Raw genomic sequence first — 15844 nt, forward strand, 5'->3', positions numbered from 1 at the left:
CAGACAATGAGATACCTTCCCCCTTATTTATTGGTAAAATGACAATTTGTTGTTTTGCTTTGTTTTCCCCCCTGGCCCCCATCTCACAGCAGTGACAGCTGCAGGTATGGTTGTGCTAGTAGTTGATGTCATAACAGACGCGGACTGGTCAGAGGAATCCCGCCCTGATAGGAAAAAGTAACAAAAAAAACCACAAAAAAAACAAAAGTGAAAGAAACTGAAGAGAACGTCTGAAACCACAAGAGGTGAAAGAAGCAGTGCATCCAATACCAGAGACTCTTCAGAAAACAAAAGAGTTGTACACAAAATAAAAATACATCTTCACATGACAAAAATAATTGAGGATGACAAAGCATCATGTTGAGATTGGGAAGGTATTGTATTGACAGTAACTACTGATTGGTTACATGTTTGAAGAAAATCATTATACAAATAATAGCAACATGTTTTCAATACACAATTGTGATTTTGGTCAGGAAAACAAATCTTGCTTTATCCTTTTCATCATTGTATATGAATGATTCAAAAACATTACATTAATGCTAATAAAAATGACTTATTGGTGACTGATGTTAATGCACTATGCATATGGTTGGATATCATAGATTAATGATTGGAAAACCTTAGGCGGTCTAGTCTTTGAAATCATACTGTTTAACGTGTGCCAAAAATAAGTCAACAATAATAATAACAATGTAATAGTTCAGTTCATCTACACAACTGCTATATCTGGAAGGAAACAACTGTTCTCCTAACTCCTTTTTGGGGGTTGAACACCTCTCCCTTCTCTTGCCCAAGGCTGACGATCGGGAACAAGGAAAAATGAAATCATGAGAATTGCTACATTCACCCACCCCCAAACTAAAATAGGGTTAGAAGTGACAGAAGACATACGTTGAAATACTGTAGCATTATGGTAAAGAAAGATGTGAGTGAGAGAGAGAAAGGAGAGGGCCAAAGAGCCTGTTCATTATTCCTCCCAGTTGCGTTTGATTTTCTTCTTACAGAAATACAGTGAAACAAAAAAAGAACAGTGCTCTGTTAAGTGCGATTGGTAAGGATTGATCTTTTCCCCCCTCCCTAAGTGGGTTGTTGTTTTTTGCCTGGGTGATGTCAGATGTCCATCGTTTGGTTGGTTGGAGATAATGGGTTATGTCCTCGGGCATGTTAAAACAGTTGTAGGTCGTCATGTTGGTCATAATTGTGTCATTTGTCTGATCATTGGAACCTTGGAGTTGTGTGTTGACAGCTGATTGGCCTGTGAGCTGGTTTGCTTATCAGTTGATCGGTGCATGGTGGTTGGTCAGACCGTCAGTTGGTTTGACCGTGGGATGTGTTTGTCAGCTGGTCTAATCAGTTGGTTGATACTGTAGGTTGGTTGGTGTGTCGGTCCAGTTGGTTAGTTCCCACCACAGCACTTGCTTCCACCAGCCTGTGGGGCGGCTTCCTGCAGGTCCACTCCTGCCCGACCACCAGCCCGGCCACCGGCTCCACCCGCTGGCTCGTTCTTAGGAAGCTTCTTGGCTACAGGAGAAGGACAGAAAGAAAAAAACAGTGAGTAGGAAGCCTTTATGGTTTCTACACATTTCATTTGTTCTGGGAAGAAATGTACACCGAGTATACAAAACATTTTGAACACCTGCTCTTTCCATGACAGACTGACCAGGTGAATTCAGGTGAACACTAGGATCCCTTATTGATGTCAATTGTTAAATGCCCCCAATGAATTGAGGCTGTTCTGAGGGCAAAAGGATGGGTGCAACTAAAAATTAGGAAAGTGTTTCTAATTAAGCAATAAGGCACCAGGGGTTGTGGTATATGGCCAATATACCACAGCTAAGTGCTTTTCTTAGGCACTATGCCCTGGATACAGTGCTCAGCTGTGGTATATTGGCCATATACCACAAACCCTTAAGGCGCCTTATTGCTATTATAAACTGGTTACCAACGTAATCAGAGCAGTAAAAATAAATGTTTCGTCATACCTGTGGTATACGGTCTGATATACCACAGCTGTCAGCCAATCAGGATTCAGGGCTCGAATCACCCAGTTTTATAAATGCACATACAATATTGTGGTACACGTACCTATGGCCATAAAGATCTCATTGACATTCATGGCCGTCTTGGCTGAAGTCTCCATGAAGAGCAAACTGTTGTCATCTGCGTACGCTTGTGCTTCCTACACACAAAACAAAGGGAGGACAGAGATCTTTAGAGCTCCATCACAAACATGTCGATACAATCAGTAATAACCCATACGCTTTGAGAGTTCGTGAGCCTTCTTGAACATCAACAGAAACTATAAAAATGACATTTCTAGGACATTCTCCTGTCTAAACAAACTTATCATTGACATGTTCCACTAATAGTCCAGTGGGAGCAGCATCTAATTGTTAGGAGTTCCTCAGTACCTGGAAGTCCACAGCTCTTTTGTTGGCCAGGTCAGCTTTGTTCCCTGCCAGTGCAATAACGATATTAGGGCTGGCTTGTCGTTGGAGCTCCTTCACCCAGTTCTTTGCACGTGTGAATGTATCCTGCACAGGAAAAAAAAAAAAATTCTTAACATCATAAAAACATTTGTGATATGATGAAATACATGACAAAGGCAGATTACACAATGGATGTTTGTTTTTCACACAAGAGCTCTATTTATACATCTACAGAAGTGTGTTACGAGAGCTGTCACTCACTGTGTTAGTGATGTCATAGACCACGATGGCAGCTTGCGCTCCTCTGTAGTACATAGGGGCCAGGCTGTGATACCGTTCCTGCCCTGCAGTGTCCCAGATCTCAAACTTAACTGTTGTGTCATCCAAGCAGACAGTCTGTGTGAGGAAGGCAGCTGGATGGGTGTAGAGACAAATCATAGACTTAGTTTGAGGGTCTATTTTTATTTTGAATTCTGAAAATGCTCTACACATAGGAAATAAGTATACATTTTACTTTGCCTGTGCATTTCCTCACAGTGGAGTAATACTCAGTATCTGCACAGGACAGGTATTCTGTTTTCTTCCTTAGATAGGGACAACTATACCCCCTAGGACACTATTTGACAGGACAGATTTAAACTAGCACAAGGCAAACAGAACCCCCAACAGCCAAGGCCATGAGACGGTTAAGAGGAAATGTGAACAGTGGCTTAATGAGAACTCGTGAAGCTACGAAGCCAGCGCTGAGGAGAATTGGGAGCCTTCCAACGTTAGAGAGAGGAGGAAGGGACAATTATGTAAATAAACAAGATCGAATCGCAGAGCACTAAGCACCGGGTAAAAGGTTACTGCGAGAAATGTAGTGAGAGTAATAAAAAAAAAAGTGACGAAGAGAACAAAACATGTGGCTGTCTATTGGCTAATCCATGGAACACAAAGAGAATGCTAATTCAGCCCGTTGTGTCACATGGCTGAGGGAAATGTACAGCAGCACTCAGAGGAAGCCTGCTCCATACTAAAAGCTCGGTGACCTTTGACCAGACAGCTGACAACAGGTTTTTAAAATGTTTTTAAAATGCTGACTCGTCCTAAGGCTTTGGCTAGTGTAAGCACCAAGCATCCTGCCTCTCCAGCCTCACCCTGCTGTGGCTTCATGATGCGACTCCAATTTATTTATTTATTTATTTATTTATAGGAAGGGTAATGCATAAATCATGAAGAAAGCAATCTAGCTAGTAAACCACTAAAACATCATGGAAATTCCCAACACCCGTGTGTAGGTTTGAAACTCTAGGTGAAGCTGAAAATAAATAGTTACTCATTAGTCATTATCCAACTTTTGCAGTGGAATTCTTTGAATGTTAAAACCAGAAACTTGAGCCATCAAGTATTGGCTTCCAGATGGATAGATATTAGAGCAGTTCCAGGACAGGAAATCCCATTGTTTGACCGACTTCCTTCCTGTTTTAAGAGCCCACAGGGAGAGACCCCCTTCTCGCTGCTCCACTCCGACTAGCAAGTCAATACATACCTTATTAGGCAGATGACAAGTACCTCTTTCTCACACTTACCTATTTTCAGTTTTGGTTTGAACATTCTCTATAAGGCTTTCTGTGGCCAGGAGTAAGGACCTTTCACTCCTTGTGGCATATTTAAAAGTGTCAGTCAGAGGCTTGGCTGTTCATGCAAGAGTCAGGTGATCAGCTGCCAAGAACGACCTGGTTCTGTAGCTCAAGGTCTACTCCTGACCTGGCCTTGACAACAGCCAGGGTAAGGGCTGCTAGCTAGCAGGAACATAGCCCCGGTTACCAAGGCATTCAAAGTGGTCTTCCTTCAGTCCACTACACATTCTATTTGATCTTTATAACATGATACTGACTCAACACAAGGACAGCTGTAAAGCAACACAAAACCTGACTAAGACACAGTCAGAAGAATGACAATCCCAATGCCAACGGCGTGCCTACTCACCTCCGATGGTGCTCTCCTGGTACTCGTGGAACTGGCCCTTGACGAAGCGCAGCACCAAGCTGGACTTGCCCACCGCTGACTCTCCCAGCAGCACCAGCTTGAACTGGCAGATCTTGTTGCTGGCCGCCGCGCCGTTGGTCCGTGCTGGTCCTCCTCGACCTGCCATGCTGCCGAGCTTCACCGGGGTAAGAGGCTCTTGGTGGAGGATGAGGCTGCCTTGGGCGGAGGACTGGGGCTCTGAAGCTGAGCAGGGACTGGAGCCGAGACAGGGCCAGGCGAGGGTGGGCTAAGCTGGGTCAGGCGAGTCTAGGCCAGGCAGTGAGGGGGCCGGAGGAAGAGGGGACTTCACCTGTGGGAGCTGGAAGAAAGAACCGACTGAGTAATAATATCACTAGTAGGCAGCCAGTGTGAAAGAAACTTTAGTAAACTAGAATGCCTTCAGAAAGTATTTATACCCCTTTTTTGTTGTATTACAGCCTGAATTCAACATGGATTAAATAGTTTGTTTTCAACCATCTACACACAATACCCCATAATGACAAAGTGAAAACATGCTTAGAAATGTTGCTCATTTATTGAAAATTAAATCTCATTTACATAAGTATTCACACCCCTGAGTCAATACTTTGTAGAAGCACCTTTGGCAGTGATTAAAGCAGTGAGTCTTACTCGCTGAGTTTTCCACACCTGGTTGTGCAACATTTGCCCATTATTCTTTTTCAAAATTCTTCAAGCTCTGTCAAATTGGTTGTTGATCATTGCAAGACAGCCATTTTTAAAGTGTCTTGCCATACATTTTCAAGTAGATTTAAGTCAAAACTAACTCGGCCACTAAAGAACATTCACTGTCTTCTTGGTAAGCAACTCCCGTGTAGATTTGGACTTGTGTTTTAGGTTATTGTCCTGCTGAAAGATGAATTCATCTCCTAGGGTCAGCAGACAACCAGGTTTTCGTCTAGGATTTTGCCTGTGCTTAGCTCCATTTTGTTTATTTTTTATCCTGAAAGGACTGGAGGATCTTAACAATTACAAGCATACCCATAACATGATGTAGCCTCCACTATGCTTGAAAATATGGAGTGTGGTACTCTGTCTTGTATTGGATTTGCCCCAAACATAACATTTTGTATTCGGAATAAAAAGTGAAAATGCTTTGCCACATTTTTTGCAGTGTTACTTTAGTGTCTTGTTGCAAACAGGATGTACGATTTGGAATATGTTTTACTCTGTACAGGCTTCCGTCTATTCACTCTGTCAATTACGTTAGTATTGTGGAGTAACTACAATGTTGTTGAGCCATCTTCAGTTGTCTCCCATCACAGCCATTAAATACTCTGTTTTAAAGTTACCATTGGCCTCATGGTGAAATCCCAGGGGGAGAGACTCACCCCACCCCCCAGACCTCTGTCTAGACACATTAGCCTAAAGCGGAGTTCAACTGTGTTCACATCCAACCCAATGCAACCTGTGTGTGTGTGTGTGTGTTCTCAGAGACCACAGAGCTGAGGACCACAGTGAAAATACAGAACAGGAACTGATAGTCTATGAGCTGCTTGCCCCAAGGACTCCTGTTTCTGTGTACAATCCAACTTGGGCCTGCACACATCCATCTTAATGTCAATAGTCACAGGATGATGTGCAGATTGTCATCTTATGGTTGGGCCAGTGTACTCAGAGTCCAAGTGTTGTTCTTTACATTGACTGTGGAATATGACTACAGAAAGAAAAACTTAAAAACACATCTTCCATAGTGCTACTTTACACGGTCAGTCAGCTTCTGCTTGTTGAAAGGGACAGGACACGGAATGAATATCAAAGCAGGAAGTGAACATTGCAGAAGGACAGAGTAGCACAGACAGACAGTTGGCCAGTTACACTAAACCATTAACTGTTAGGACAACCAGCCTAGGTTAGCCTACAATGCTAAAATCCATAATTAAGTGTGAAACATCACAATAACATCACAAAATAGGTCTACATGACACTACAGTGTATAGGTTTATACTCTAGGCCTGTCTTTCAACAGTGAGTGCAGATTGAACACACTTGACTAGAGGGGGAGAAAGAGTTTTCTGGAAGACATTTTCTGGAATATTGTTGAATTCTGTTTAAATTTTCTGAATTCCGTGATTCCGTCCACAACATGGATTTTATAGGGTCCTGGTTGAGGAGCGAGAGAGCGAGAGGGGTAGGCCAGCCAGAGTAGGGTTGCTGTTGGCACTCAGTCTTTCCCAGGCCAGGCAAGGCCCTAATCTTCTGCATGTGACAGAAGATCACACTGTGTTGGTACCACACACTGGCCTGAGAGGGTCAGCCCAGCACAGAGCAGACAGTACAGCAAGGTAGCACAACAAAGGCCTAGACTACTGCCACATACACACCATCCGAGGGATTCCTAGACGCACCACAGTGAGTGTGGAGAGAAACAGCTGCATGTTCATTGGGTCAACATGTACGTGCTAACATGATGAAGCCGAGGTGCAAACGAGAGGAAGTTGTAACAAAGCCAACATAGACCAGGACTGTGGAACTAAGCCCAATGTTCTTGTGTTTCTGAGAAGAACATAGAAACATCCTGGTATTTCTTCTAATTAAGCTCCTGAATGGCACAGCGGTCTAAGGAACTGCATCTCAGTGCAAAAGACGCGTCACTGCAGTTCCTTGTTCGAATCCAGGCTGCAGCACATCCGGCCGTGATTAGGAGTCCCATAAGGCTGCGCACAATTGGTCCAGTGTCGTCCGGGTTTGGCCCGGAGTAGTCCGTCATTGTAAATAAGAATTTGTTCTTAACCTTTTTTTAACTAGCAAATCAGTTAACAAAAAAATAAATACAAAAGCTAGCCTAAACAGGTCACTTCTGTCAAACGTTTTGAGGCACTTTTTACACAACGCGTTTACCCTTACCAGTATGTCTACCATTCTAAGGCAAAACAACAGGTGTGACTGCTCTCCAACCCGGATAGTCTACTACACACACTATGGAAATGAAGAGGTCAGCATGCCTCACTGCCCCAGGACAAGGCTCCATAGCCAAGGACTGGGAGAAGAGGGAGGCTGGAGTGATTCCCAGCCTGAGATAAGGGCTTCAGAAACAAACAGGATAAGAGTGAAAGAACATTTAACCTAGGCTAGTCATATATGAGGCCATATTGTATAATAGTGTCAGTAACACGGATGTTAACACTCAATATAATATGAACACAGAGGACAAATAACTGAAAATCTGAGCAGCATCAAAAGCCTGTGTTCAATCCACCATCATAAACCAAAACAGTGGATTTAGGCCTAAGAGTTTAGGACATGGTTATTGAACAGTATAGTGAACAGGACGGCACACAATTGGCCCAGCGTCGTCTGGGTTTGGCCAGGGTAGAGCGTCATTAACTGACTTGCCTAGTTAAATAAAATTAAAAATACAAATTAGCCTTGGTAATATGATTGACTGATTGCTAGAGGGCTGCAGTGGCTAGCCCAACTCTCACACACTCCTGTTCTGAGAGTCACTCAGAGCAGCATCCTGCTTCTAAGCAGCTCTCTGCTGGCATCTTTAATGGGCTCTGGAGACCTCCACACACTGAAGTGGGTCAGAGAGATAGAGAGATGAAGGGGAGAGAGGCTGGGTCAGAGAGAGTAGGCGAGAGGGATGGAGAGAGAAAGGTAGGGAGAGACAGTGAAATATTCATACAGCCTCCCGTGGGCTTTGCTGCTAGCTTGATATCCAAGCACTTAGTAAAACACAGCCACTGAGAACTGGTAGCAGCACACACACACACACATACACAATTAACTACATACAGATATTGCATGCATTGCCCTCATGATGCGACAGTTTCTCACTCGCATGCATGGGGTAGATTTTAACGCTATACAAGACAACGCATGCACAGATATAGCAAATGAAGAAGCCACGTTCATGATGGACAAACCGACTCCGCGTGTGCACGTTGGTTTTGTCTATCCCCACCAGACGTGTTTCATGCAGGTTCAAATACCAAAACCAACTATATTAATTTGGGGTCAGGTAAAAACACACATGAAACATGATTGGACATTTAGCTAGCTAGCTTGCTGTTGCTAGGTAATTGGTCCTGGAAGATAAACGGTGGGTTGTTATTTGACCTGAAATACACATGGCCCTTTTTTGATTTACTGGATCTTTGACCCATTTGGAGTCATAGAAAATGTGTTCTCTACTCCGACAATTAATCCACAGATAAAAAAATTTAAAAAGGGAAACCTAGTTAGTTTTTAGTCAAATTATTTTTCTTCTGTGGATTTTACATGGCGGTTGGCAATCAACTTTAGATGGGAGGTAGATGGGAGAGGCGGGACTTGCAGTGCGCCAAGAGTCTAAAATAGAACCAAGTTCTATTAGCGCCTGGCTACGCAGACGCACGTTAACGCACACAAGTACTTTGGATTAAATGATTGAATAACAAAATATACACATTCATGTTATTCAACATGGTCAGTTTTGTCAGAATGTTAGTAAGTCTGGAAAAGAGTGTGGGGGAGAGGGGGAAATTCTCAGTAACTTCAGTTTCTTTTTAACATGACCAGTGAAATCACTTACCATCACCTTGTGGGTTTCCTCTTATACTTGACATACCAAACATTTTACACACACACGATGACTGGTCCACCCACATGGCCTTAAATTGGCTAAATATGAGAGTGGGTACTTCAAATATTAGCCATGAACCCCATCTGCTATTCCCCACACTCTTAACTAGGGCCGGGACCCTACCACTATTGCAATACTCGTTAGTATCGTGGAATCAAAACAAAGTGGATTTAACTTTAGGAAAATAGCCATAATGTTGGAAACAAACATTTTATGTTGTCATCCAGGGTCACATTTATTTTCCAAGCTTTAGCACACTATTTTAAATGCAGCAGGTTTTTGAAGGACCAAAGAGTTAGATCTGCTTCGTGTTTTCATTTTTGACATTGAAAACATATCCTGGTATCGTCCCGGCCCTTACTCTTAACCTCAGAGCCCTCACAGCCAACCCCATTATTGACCACAACTAGCCTAAAGGTATGCTTCAGTCACAGCTCACAGTCCCACTGTTCTCTGCTGTCAGGTACAACTTAGCCTGGGAGCCGGTTAGTTTCTGCTCTCTTGTCAACTCGTTATGGAATTGTCATACCAAACATTGCTGAAAGGCTTGTCAATGACATTGGATTAGGCAAAAACACAAACAGATCTGGAATCAGGCTACGTAAAACTCCTAGGCCAGTGCTGTTCATGGTAATCAGCAAGGGGTGAAATGGGTGATGATCAGAAAGAGTAACGGATGCTACTGGACTGGGTAGAATGAAACAACCGATTAGAATATTTATTTATTTGACCTTTATTTAACTAGGCAAGTCAGTTAATAACAAATTCTTATTTTCAATGACGGCGTAGGAACAGTGGGTTAACTACCTTGTTCAGGGGCAGATCGACAGATTTTTACCTTGTCAGCTCTGGGATTTGATCTTGCAACCTTTCGGTTACTAGTCCAACGCTCTAACCACTAGGCGACCTATTGTAAGCACTGCTAACAATACACACCACCATAGGCCTATGAGCTGTGTTCCCAAAGGACAATTCAAACTAGAGGTCGACCGATTAAAATCGGAATGGCCAATTAATTAGGGCCGATTTCAAGTTTTCATAACAATCGGAAATTGGTATTTTTGGGCGCCGATTTGTTAAATGTATTTTTATACCTTTATTTAACTAGGCAAGTCAGTTAAGAACACATTCTTATTTTCAATGACGGCCTAGGAACGGTGGGTTAACTGCCTTGTTCGGGGGCAGATCGACAGATTTTCACCTTGTCAGCTCGGGGGATCCAATCTTGCCTTACAGTTAACTAGTCCAATGCTATAACCACCTGCCTCTCTCAATGCACTCCACAAGGAGACTGCCTGTTACGCAAATGCAGTAGAAGCCAAGGTAAGTTGCCAGCTAGCATTAAACTTATCTTATAAAAAACAATCAATCATAATCACTAGTTAACTACACATGGTTGATGATATTACTAGTTTATCTAGCGTGTCCTGCGTTGCATATAATCGATGCAAAGCTGCGGGATGATTTAACAAAAAAAAAAAGCAATCGTTGGACAACTGTACCTAACCATAAACACCAATGCCTTTCTTAAAATCAATACACAGAAGTATATATTTTTGCATATTTAGCTAAAAGAAATCCAGGTTAGCAGGCAATATTAACCAGGTGAAATTGTGTCACTTCTCTTGCATTCACTGCATGCAGAGTCAGGGTATATGCAACAGTTTGGGCAGCCTGGCTTGTTGCGAACTAATTTGCCTGAAGTTTACGTAATTATGACATAACATTGAAGGTTGTGCAATGTAACAAGAATATTTAGACTTAGGGATGCCACCCGTTAGATAAAATACAGAACGATTCCGTATTTCACTGAAATAAATAAACGTTTTGTTTTCGAAATTATACTTTCCGGATTCAACCATATTAATGACCAAAGGCTTGTATTTCTGTGTGTTATTATGTTATAATTAAGTCTATGATTTGATAGAGCAGTCTGACTTAGCGATGGTAGGCAGCAGCAAGCTCGTAAGCATTCAGTCAAACAGCACTTTTGTGCGTTGCCAGCAGCTCTTCGCAAGCACAGCGCTGTTTATGACTTCAAGCCTATCAGACTAATGGCTGGTGTAACCGATGTGAAATGGCTAGCTAGTTAGCTGGGTGTGCGCTAATAGCGTTTCAAACGTCACTCGCTCTGAGACTTGGAGTAGTTATTCCCCTTGCGCTGCAAGGGCTGCAGCTTTTGTGGAGCGATGGGTAACGCTGCTTCGAGGGTGGCTGTTGTCGATGTGTTCCTGGTTCGAGCCCAGGTATGGGCGAGGAGAGGGACGGAAGCTATACTGTTACACTGACAATACTATCGTGCCTATAAGAACATCCAATAGTCAACGGTATATTAAATACAAATGGTATAGAAAGAAATAGTCCTATAAATACTATATTAACTACAACCTAATACCTCTTACCTTGGAATATTGAAGTCTCATGTTAAAAGGAACCACCAACTTTCATATGTTCTCATGTTCTTAGCAAGGAACTCAAACGTTAGCTTTTTTTACATGGCACATATTGCACTTTTACCTCACACTTTGTTTTTGCATTATTTAAACCAAATTCAACATGTTTCATTATTTATTTGAGGTTAAATAGATTTTTATTGATGTATTATATTAAGTTCAAATAAGTGTTCATTCAGTATTGTTGTAATTGTCACAAATAAATAAAGCATAAAAAATTGGCCGATTAATCGGTATCGGCTTTTTTGGGTCCTCCAATAAATCGGTGTTGAAAAATCATAATCGGTCGACCTCTAATTCAAACAGACTCCCACTCCTAGACCCCAGTTGAAACATCAGCTAGCCCATTTCCTGGCACAGCCATTATCTACAGATGTGTCAGCATGTGACCGTGTCAATGTGCATTCGTCATCAATGCCATGGAATTAGTGGTGCAACAAGCTGTCAGGCAGGCAGAATTAATTTAACCAGTTACCTAGTAATAAGTGGTGACATGAGAACAGGTTCTCTGAACTCCAAGGGCGGAGGGACCAGAGGAATTAGATGTAACAGGGAGGGAGGGTGGAGCTAGCAGCAGCCATACCAGTCAGCATCCCGGTATTAGCTTGGCTTTCATCTGAAGTATAAAAGGGTCGGGCCTGCATGGGAAACCGTCAGGGAGGATAAACCCAGCGACAGAAGAGAAAGCAAGAAACCCCAATCGAGTAGCACAGTGGACAATTTCAATATGTATGCAAGATAAACTATAGCCTAATGACTAAGGGATGGGTCAATTGGAAGAGGAAAGGAATGGTGACTAAGGCTGAGTATAGACAGGCAGTCCAAATTCCTTTATTTTTTTTCCACTCATTGGTATTTTGACCAATCAGATCAGCTCTAAAAATTATCTGATGTGAAAAGATCTGATGTGATTGGTCAAAAGACCAATGGGTGAAAAAAATATCAGAATTGGGCTGCCTGTCTAAACACAGCCTAAATCTCTGGGAATGCAAACAGGATACACATCACTAGCAAATGGGGGCAGGCAAGGGGGAAATCATTTCCTTCTCTTTCTGGCTCCCTCTGTGTGTGAAACATGACAGCCAAGCAAAAGCCTGTGCAATACAATTCTACTCCGATAATTTTGGCCTACCACGTTAAAGGGAAATATAGCCAAAAAGTTGTGGAAAAAGACAACAATTTCAGAGTTAATTGAAAATAAAGCCATTGTTGATTAAGACGAGAAAATTCCTCAAAAAAAAAAAAGTGTATATTGAACCATATGGTCCATCTACTAGAATCTCGTGGACAATATGGACACAGATTTTTTAATGAATACTAATATGTATAATTAAAGTATAAATTACCAAACTTACCAGGTAATCTATGACCAAAAATGACCAAAGATTCAGGTGACAGTTTTAAATTACCGGTAGCTTTGCAACCCTAAGTGAGATTTTTTTTAAAAGCATTTGTTGTTGCATAAACCTACTAGACTAAACCCCAACCCCCCCATTCAGTTTGAGCATGGGGCTAGTGAGAGAGATAAGAACCCCAGACAGTGGCTCAGCTGCAGAGATAAAGGGTCAGGGTGGGGTTAGTGGGTGTCTCATCTGTCTGCAAGGAAGCACACCCTTAATGATTAATGACTCAAACTTAAAGAAATAATTTCCCATTTGTTTAGGCCTAAATGGTTGTGGTTTAATCAATAGGGGCCATACATAGATCTTGTAAGTCTCAAACAAGTCTGGTAGCAAACTGACCAGTAACCCACTCTGCACATAGAACTCTTCAGCTCGGGTAATAGAAAAAAAAAGTTGCACCTACAGGATGTCTTCAGTCTTTTGAGGAGTAATCAGAATGACCCGTTGTGAATGGGCATGCTTCTCCTCCTACACACCCGATTCATTCATTCCTCCATTGACTCCAATGCATTACAACCTTTCTGACCACACTAACGCATACCAATTAGGCTTACTTGGGATTAAACATTGAAAAGGGTTGGGTCTCACGCAGATGTGTTATTTTACTCGCCATTCTGTCAGGAATATTTGGAAATATCAGAGAAACTTTCTTAACTAGCCATACAACACCAATTCAAAACCATTTTATGCCACCTAGTAATATTGCCTTTTATATAATGTTTGCATGTGTCACCACTCTCTAAGGACAAGGTCCACACCATAACATGGCAGCAGCTTAGGCAAGTTATTAAAAATCCATTCTCTAGTCCTGTTATTAAGCCATAACACACCAATGAGTTTCCAATGAGGATTTACCCTGGTGTTTACCCAAAAGACACAATCCCAGTCCACTTTTCAGCCTGCATTTACATAAATGTTTAAAATGTGAACTTTAACAGCTTCTCACAAAGAAACGGTCTTGAATGATGCAGAGGTTGACTCTGCTTGCCCAAAGTCTTAGTGTCTCACTCCTGATAGAAACTCAATTACACTAGAGCTTACATTAATGTGGCACTTCAGTCTCCTCACCCCATTTAACAAATGACTTACGTAACAAAAAGGTACATCTCAAGACAAGTTGGTTATTTGAATCAGCCGTATAGTGCAAAGGAAAAACGTGCACCCAGGGATTGGGAAACTCTGCACTAAGATATGCAATCACTGACATTACGAGGAAACCGGACAACGCACTACCCAATTCCATAGTTGCACCTTGTACATTCTACTATTACAACTTTCAAGAGTAAGTAGAAAGCCGAACTGAGTTCTGGGGGTGAGGGCTACATCAGACAACTGACCTACCTGTACCACCATTGACACACCAAGTACAGACCAAAACTGTAACTCAGCATTGATGGCATTCAAAATGATGAGCCTAATTAGAGACAGCCATGGACTTTGAACTCCAATTATGCAAAATATGCTTTGAGACCTAGCCAAGTAAACGATTATAATCAGTGGCAAGATAACAATTAACGTAAAATACCTGGTGACATGTGGGTTTCTGCAAGATGGAATGTAGATTCGTTTTCATTACCAGGCAGAAACCATAAATAGCTATTAAGTTGGTGGGTTTCAAACTTCCTCATTTACTATCGGTCATCACCGCTGACACCAATGGCAATGAGCTAAGATACTCTGTTGAAAGCTTGAAATTAACATATGAAAGGTTTATCAAATTGATTGGACCAAATGGAAAATCTACTCGCTATATAGTTAGTTAGCTGTCAGTTAAAGGCTAACTAGGTATGAAATACAAATACAAATTTAACACGACATTTCTGTAATTTCGCTAGCTAGCCCACCAAGCTACAGTAACTAGCTAGCTTTTTAAAGCCATAATTTTTTTAAATTGTTATATAATGTCAATAAGAGCTGAAGTTGAGTAGCTAGTTAGCTGAGCAGACAACGACAAAAATATGTCTACTGTAAATTAACGTTTCTGCCAGTAAAAACCTAATTGAACGACACTGACGAAAGCTAGCTAACGCTAACTAACTTGGCTAAGTTTATGATGACATCACAAAGAAAAGACGGGGTAAACCAAACATCTAAAGATAAATAACTATTTGGTCAAATTATGAACAAAGCTTTTTATTGTTTGCTAACTAGTTACATCATTAGCTATCTGGACAAGTAATCAGTCCCATTTAACATATCAATCTGACAGTCGTTGGCTAGCGACGTATCTCTGGCTAGGTAGCTAGCTAACGTTAGTTTACTGGCTGGTTGCTTGAGCAAAATTTGACAGTGGAAATCTGAACCAAAATAGTATAGTTAACAGCTTACCGTTAAAGGCAAAGATCAAACATGCGTTCCCTTTTCTTCGTATACTCTCACTTTCCACAATTTCGACTTTGACGACTTTTCTCTCTATCACAGCTCACTACGACTGCTCAACACATAGGCCCCGGCCTTCACTTCTGCTTAGAGCATTTTTTCCGGGATCCTCCCACTTCCTGAAGGTGTGGCCTCCCTCTGATTGTGTCGTTGGGAACCTGGGAGCTGTAGTCTACTAAATCAATGAACACAAATTTGGTCAGGGCTGATTATTTAGGAGTCGTCTCCGTAGACAGACTTGTTGGCTCCCACAATGTATCAATGCTACTGATTTGGCTTATGATCGGGTTTACGAGACTAATTTAGGAGTGGCAAGCAGTGGCATTCCCCAGCGCAATATAAAAACCATATCCGAGATTTTTTTAAAGATATATATAAAAAAAACATCCAACTAGCGTTTACACAAGCAGCCCAGTTCTGATATTTTGTACACTCATTTGTATACCAATCACATCAGATATTTTAACATCAGATCTTTTTCAGAGTTGATCTTTTTGGTCAAAAGAAACACCCCTGGCAATCAACTACTCAGATTCGGTCCCATAGTTTTTCAAATGTATTTAATAAAATATTTACAGCAGT

At 41.7% G+C, this 15844-nt stretch overlaps 1 protein-coding gene across 1 annotated transcript; it reads right to left on the reverse strand.

The window, feature by feature from the left end:
- Positions 1–12: 12 nt before the first annotated feature.
- LOC112225986 (ras-related protein Rab-5C) lies at positions 13–15369 on the reverse strand. Its single transcript, XM_024390157.2, has 6 exons — positions 15212–15369; positions 4404–4761; positions 2694–2845; positions 2415–2537; positions 2089–2182; positions 13–1524 (listed from the first exon to the last, which is right to left on the reverse strand). The coding sequence occupies exons 2-6, from the start codon at positions 4567–4569 to the stop codon at positions 1400–1402; spliced, it is 660 nt and encodes a 219-aa protein (XP_024245925.1). The 5' UTR covers positions 4570–4761; positions 15212–15369; the 3' UTR covers positions 13–1399.
- Between the last annotated feature and the right edge of the window lie 475 nt (positions 15370–15844).

Source organism: Oncorhynchus tshawytscha, linkage group LG27, assembly GCF_018296145.1.
Source record: "Oncorhynchus tshawytscha isolate Ot180627B linkage group LG27, Otsh_v2.0, whole genome shotgun sequence".
In the NCBI taxonomy this organism is placed as follows: domain Eukaryota; kingdom Metazoa; phylum Chordata; class Actinopteri; order Salmoniformes; family Salmonidae; genus Oncorhynchus; species Oncorhynchus tshawytscha.

Bases quoted from the DNA above. Each gene is read 5' to 3' on its own strand.
- LOC112225986 (XM_024390157.2), bottom strand. From the start codon at position 4,569: ATGGCAGGTCGAGGAGGACCAGCACGGACCAACGGCGCGGCGGCCAGC. The intron at 2,846-4,403 runs GTGAGTAGGCAC...ACACCCATCCAG, and splicing joins CCAGGAGAGCACCATCGGAG to CTGCCTTCCTCACACAGACT. The intron at 2,538-2,693 runs GTGAGTGACAGC...TTTCCTGTGCAG, and splicing joins TCTATGACATCACTAACACA to GATACATTCACACGTGCAAA.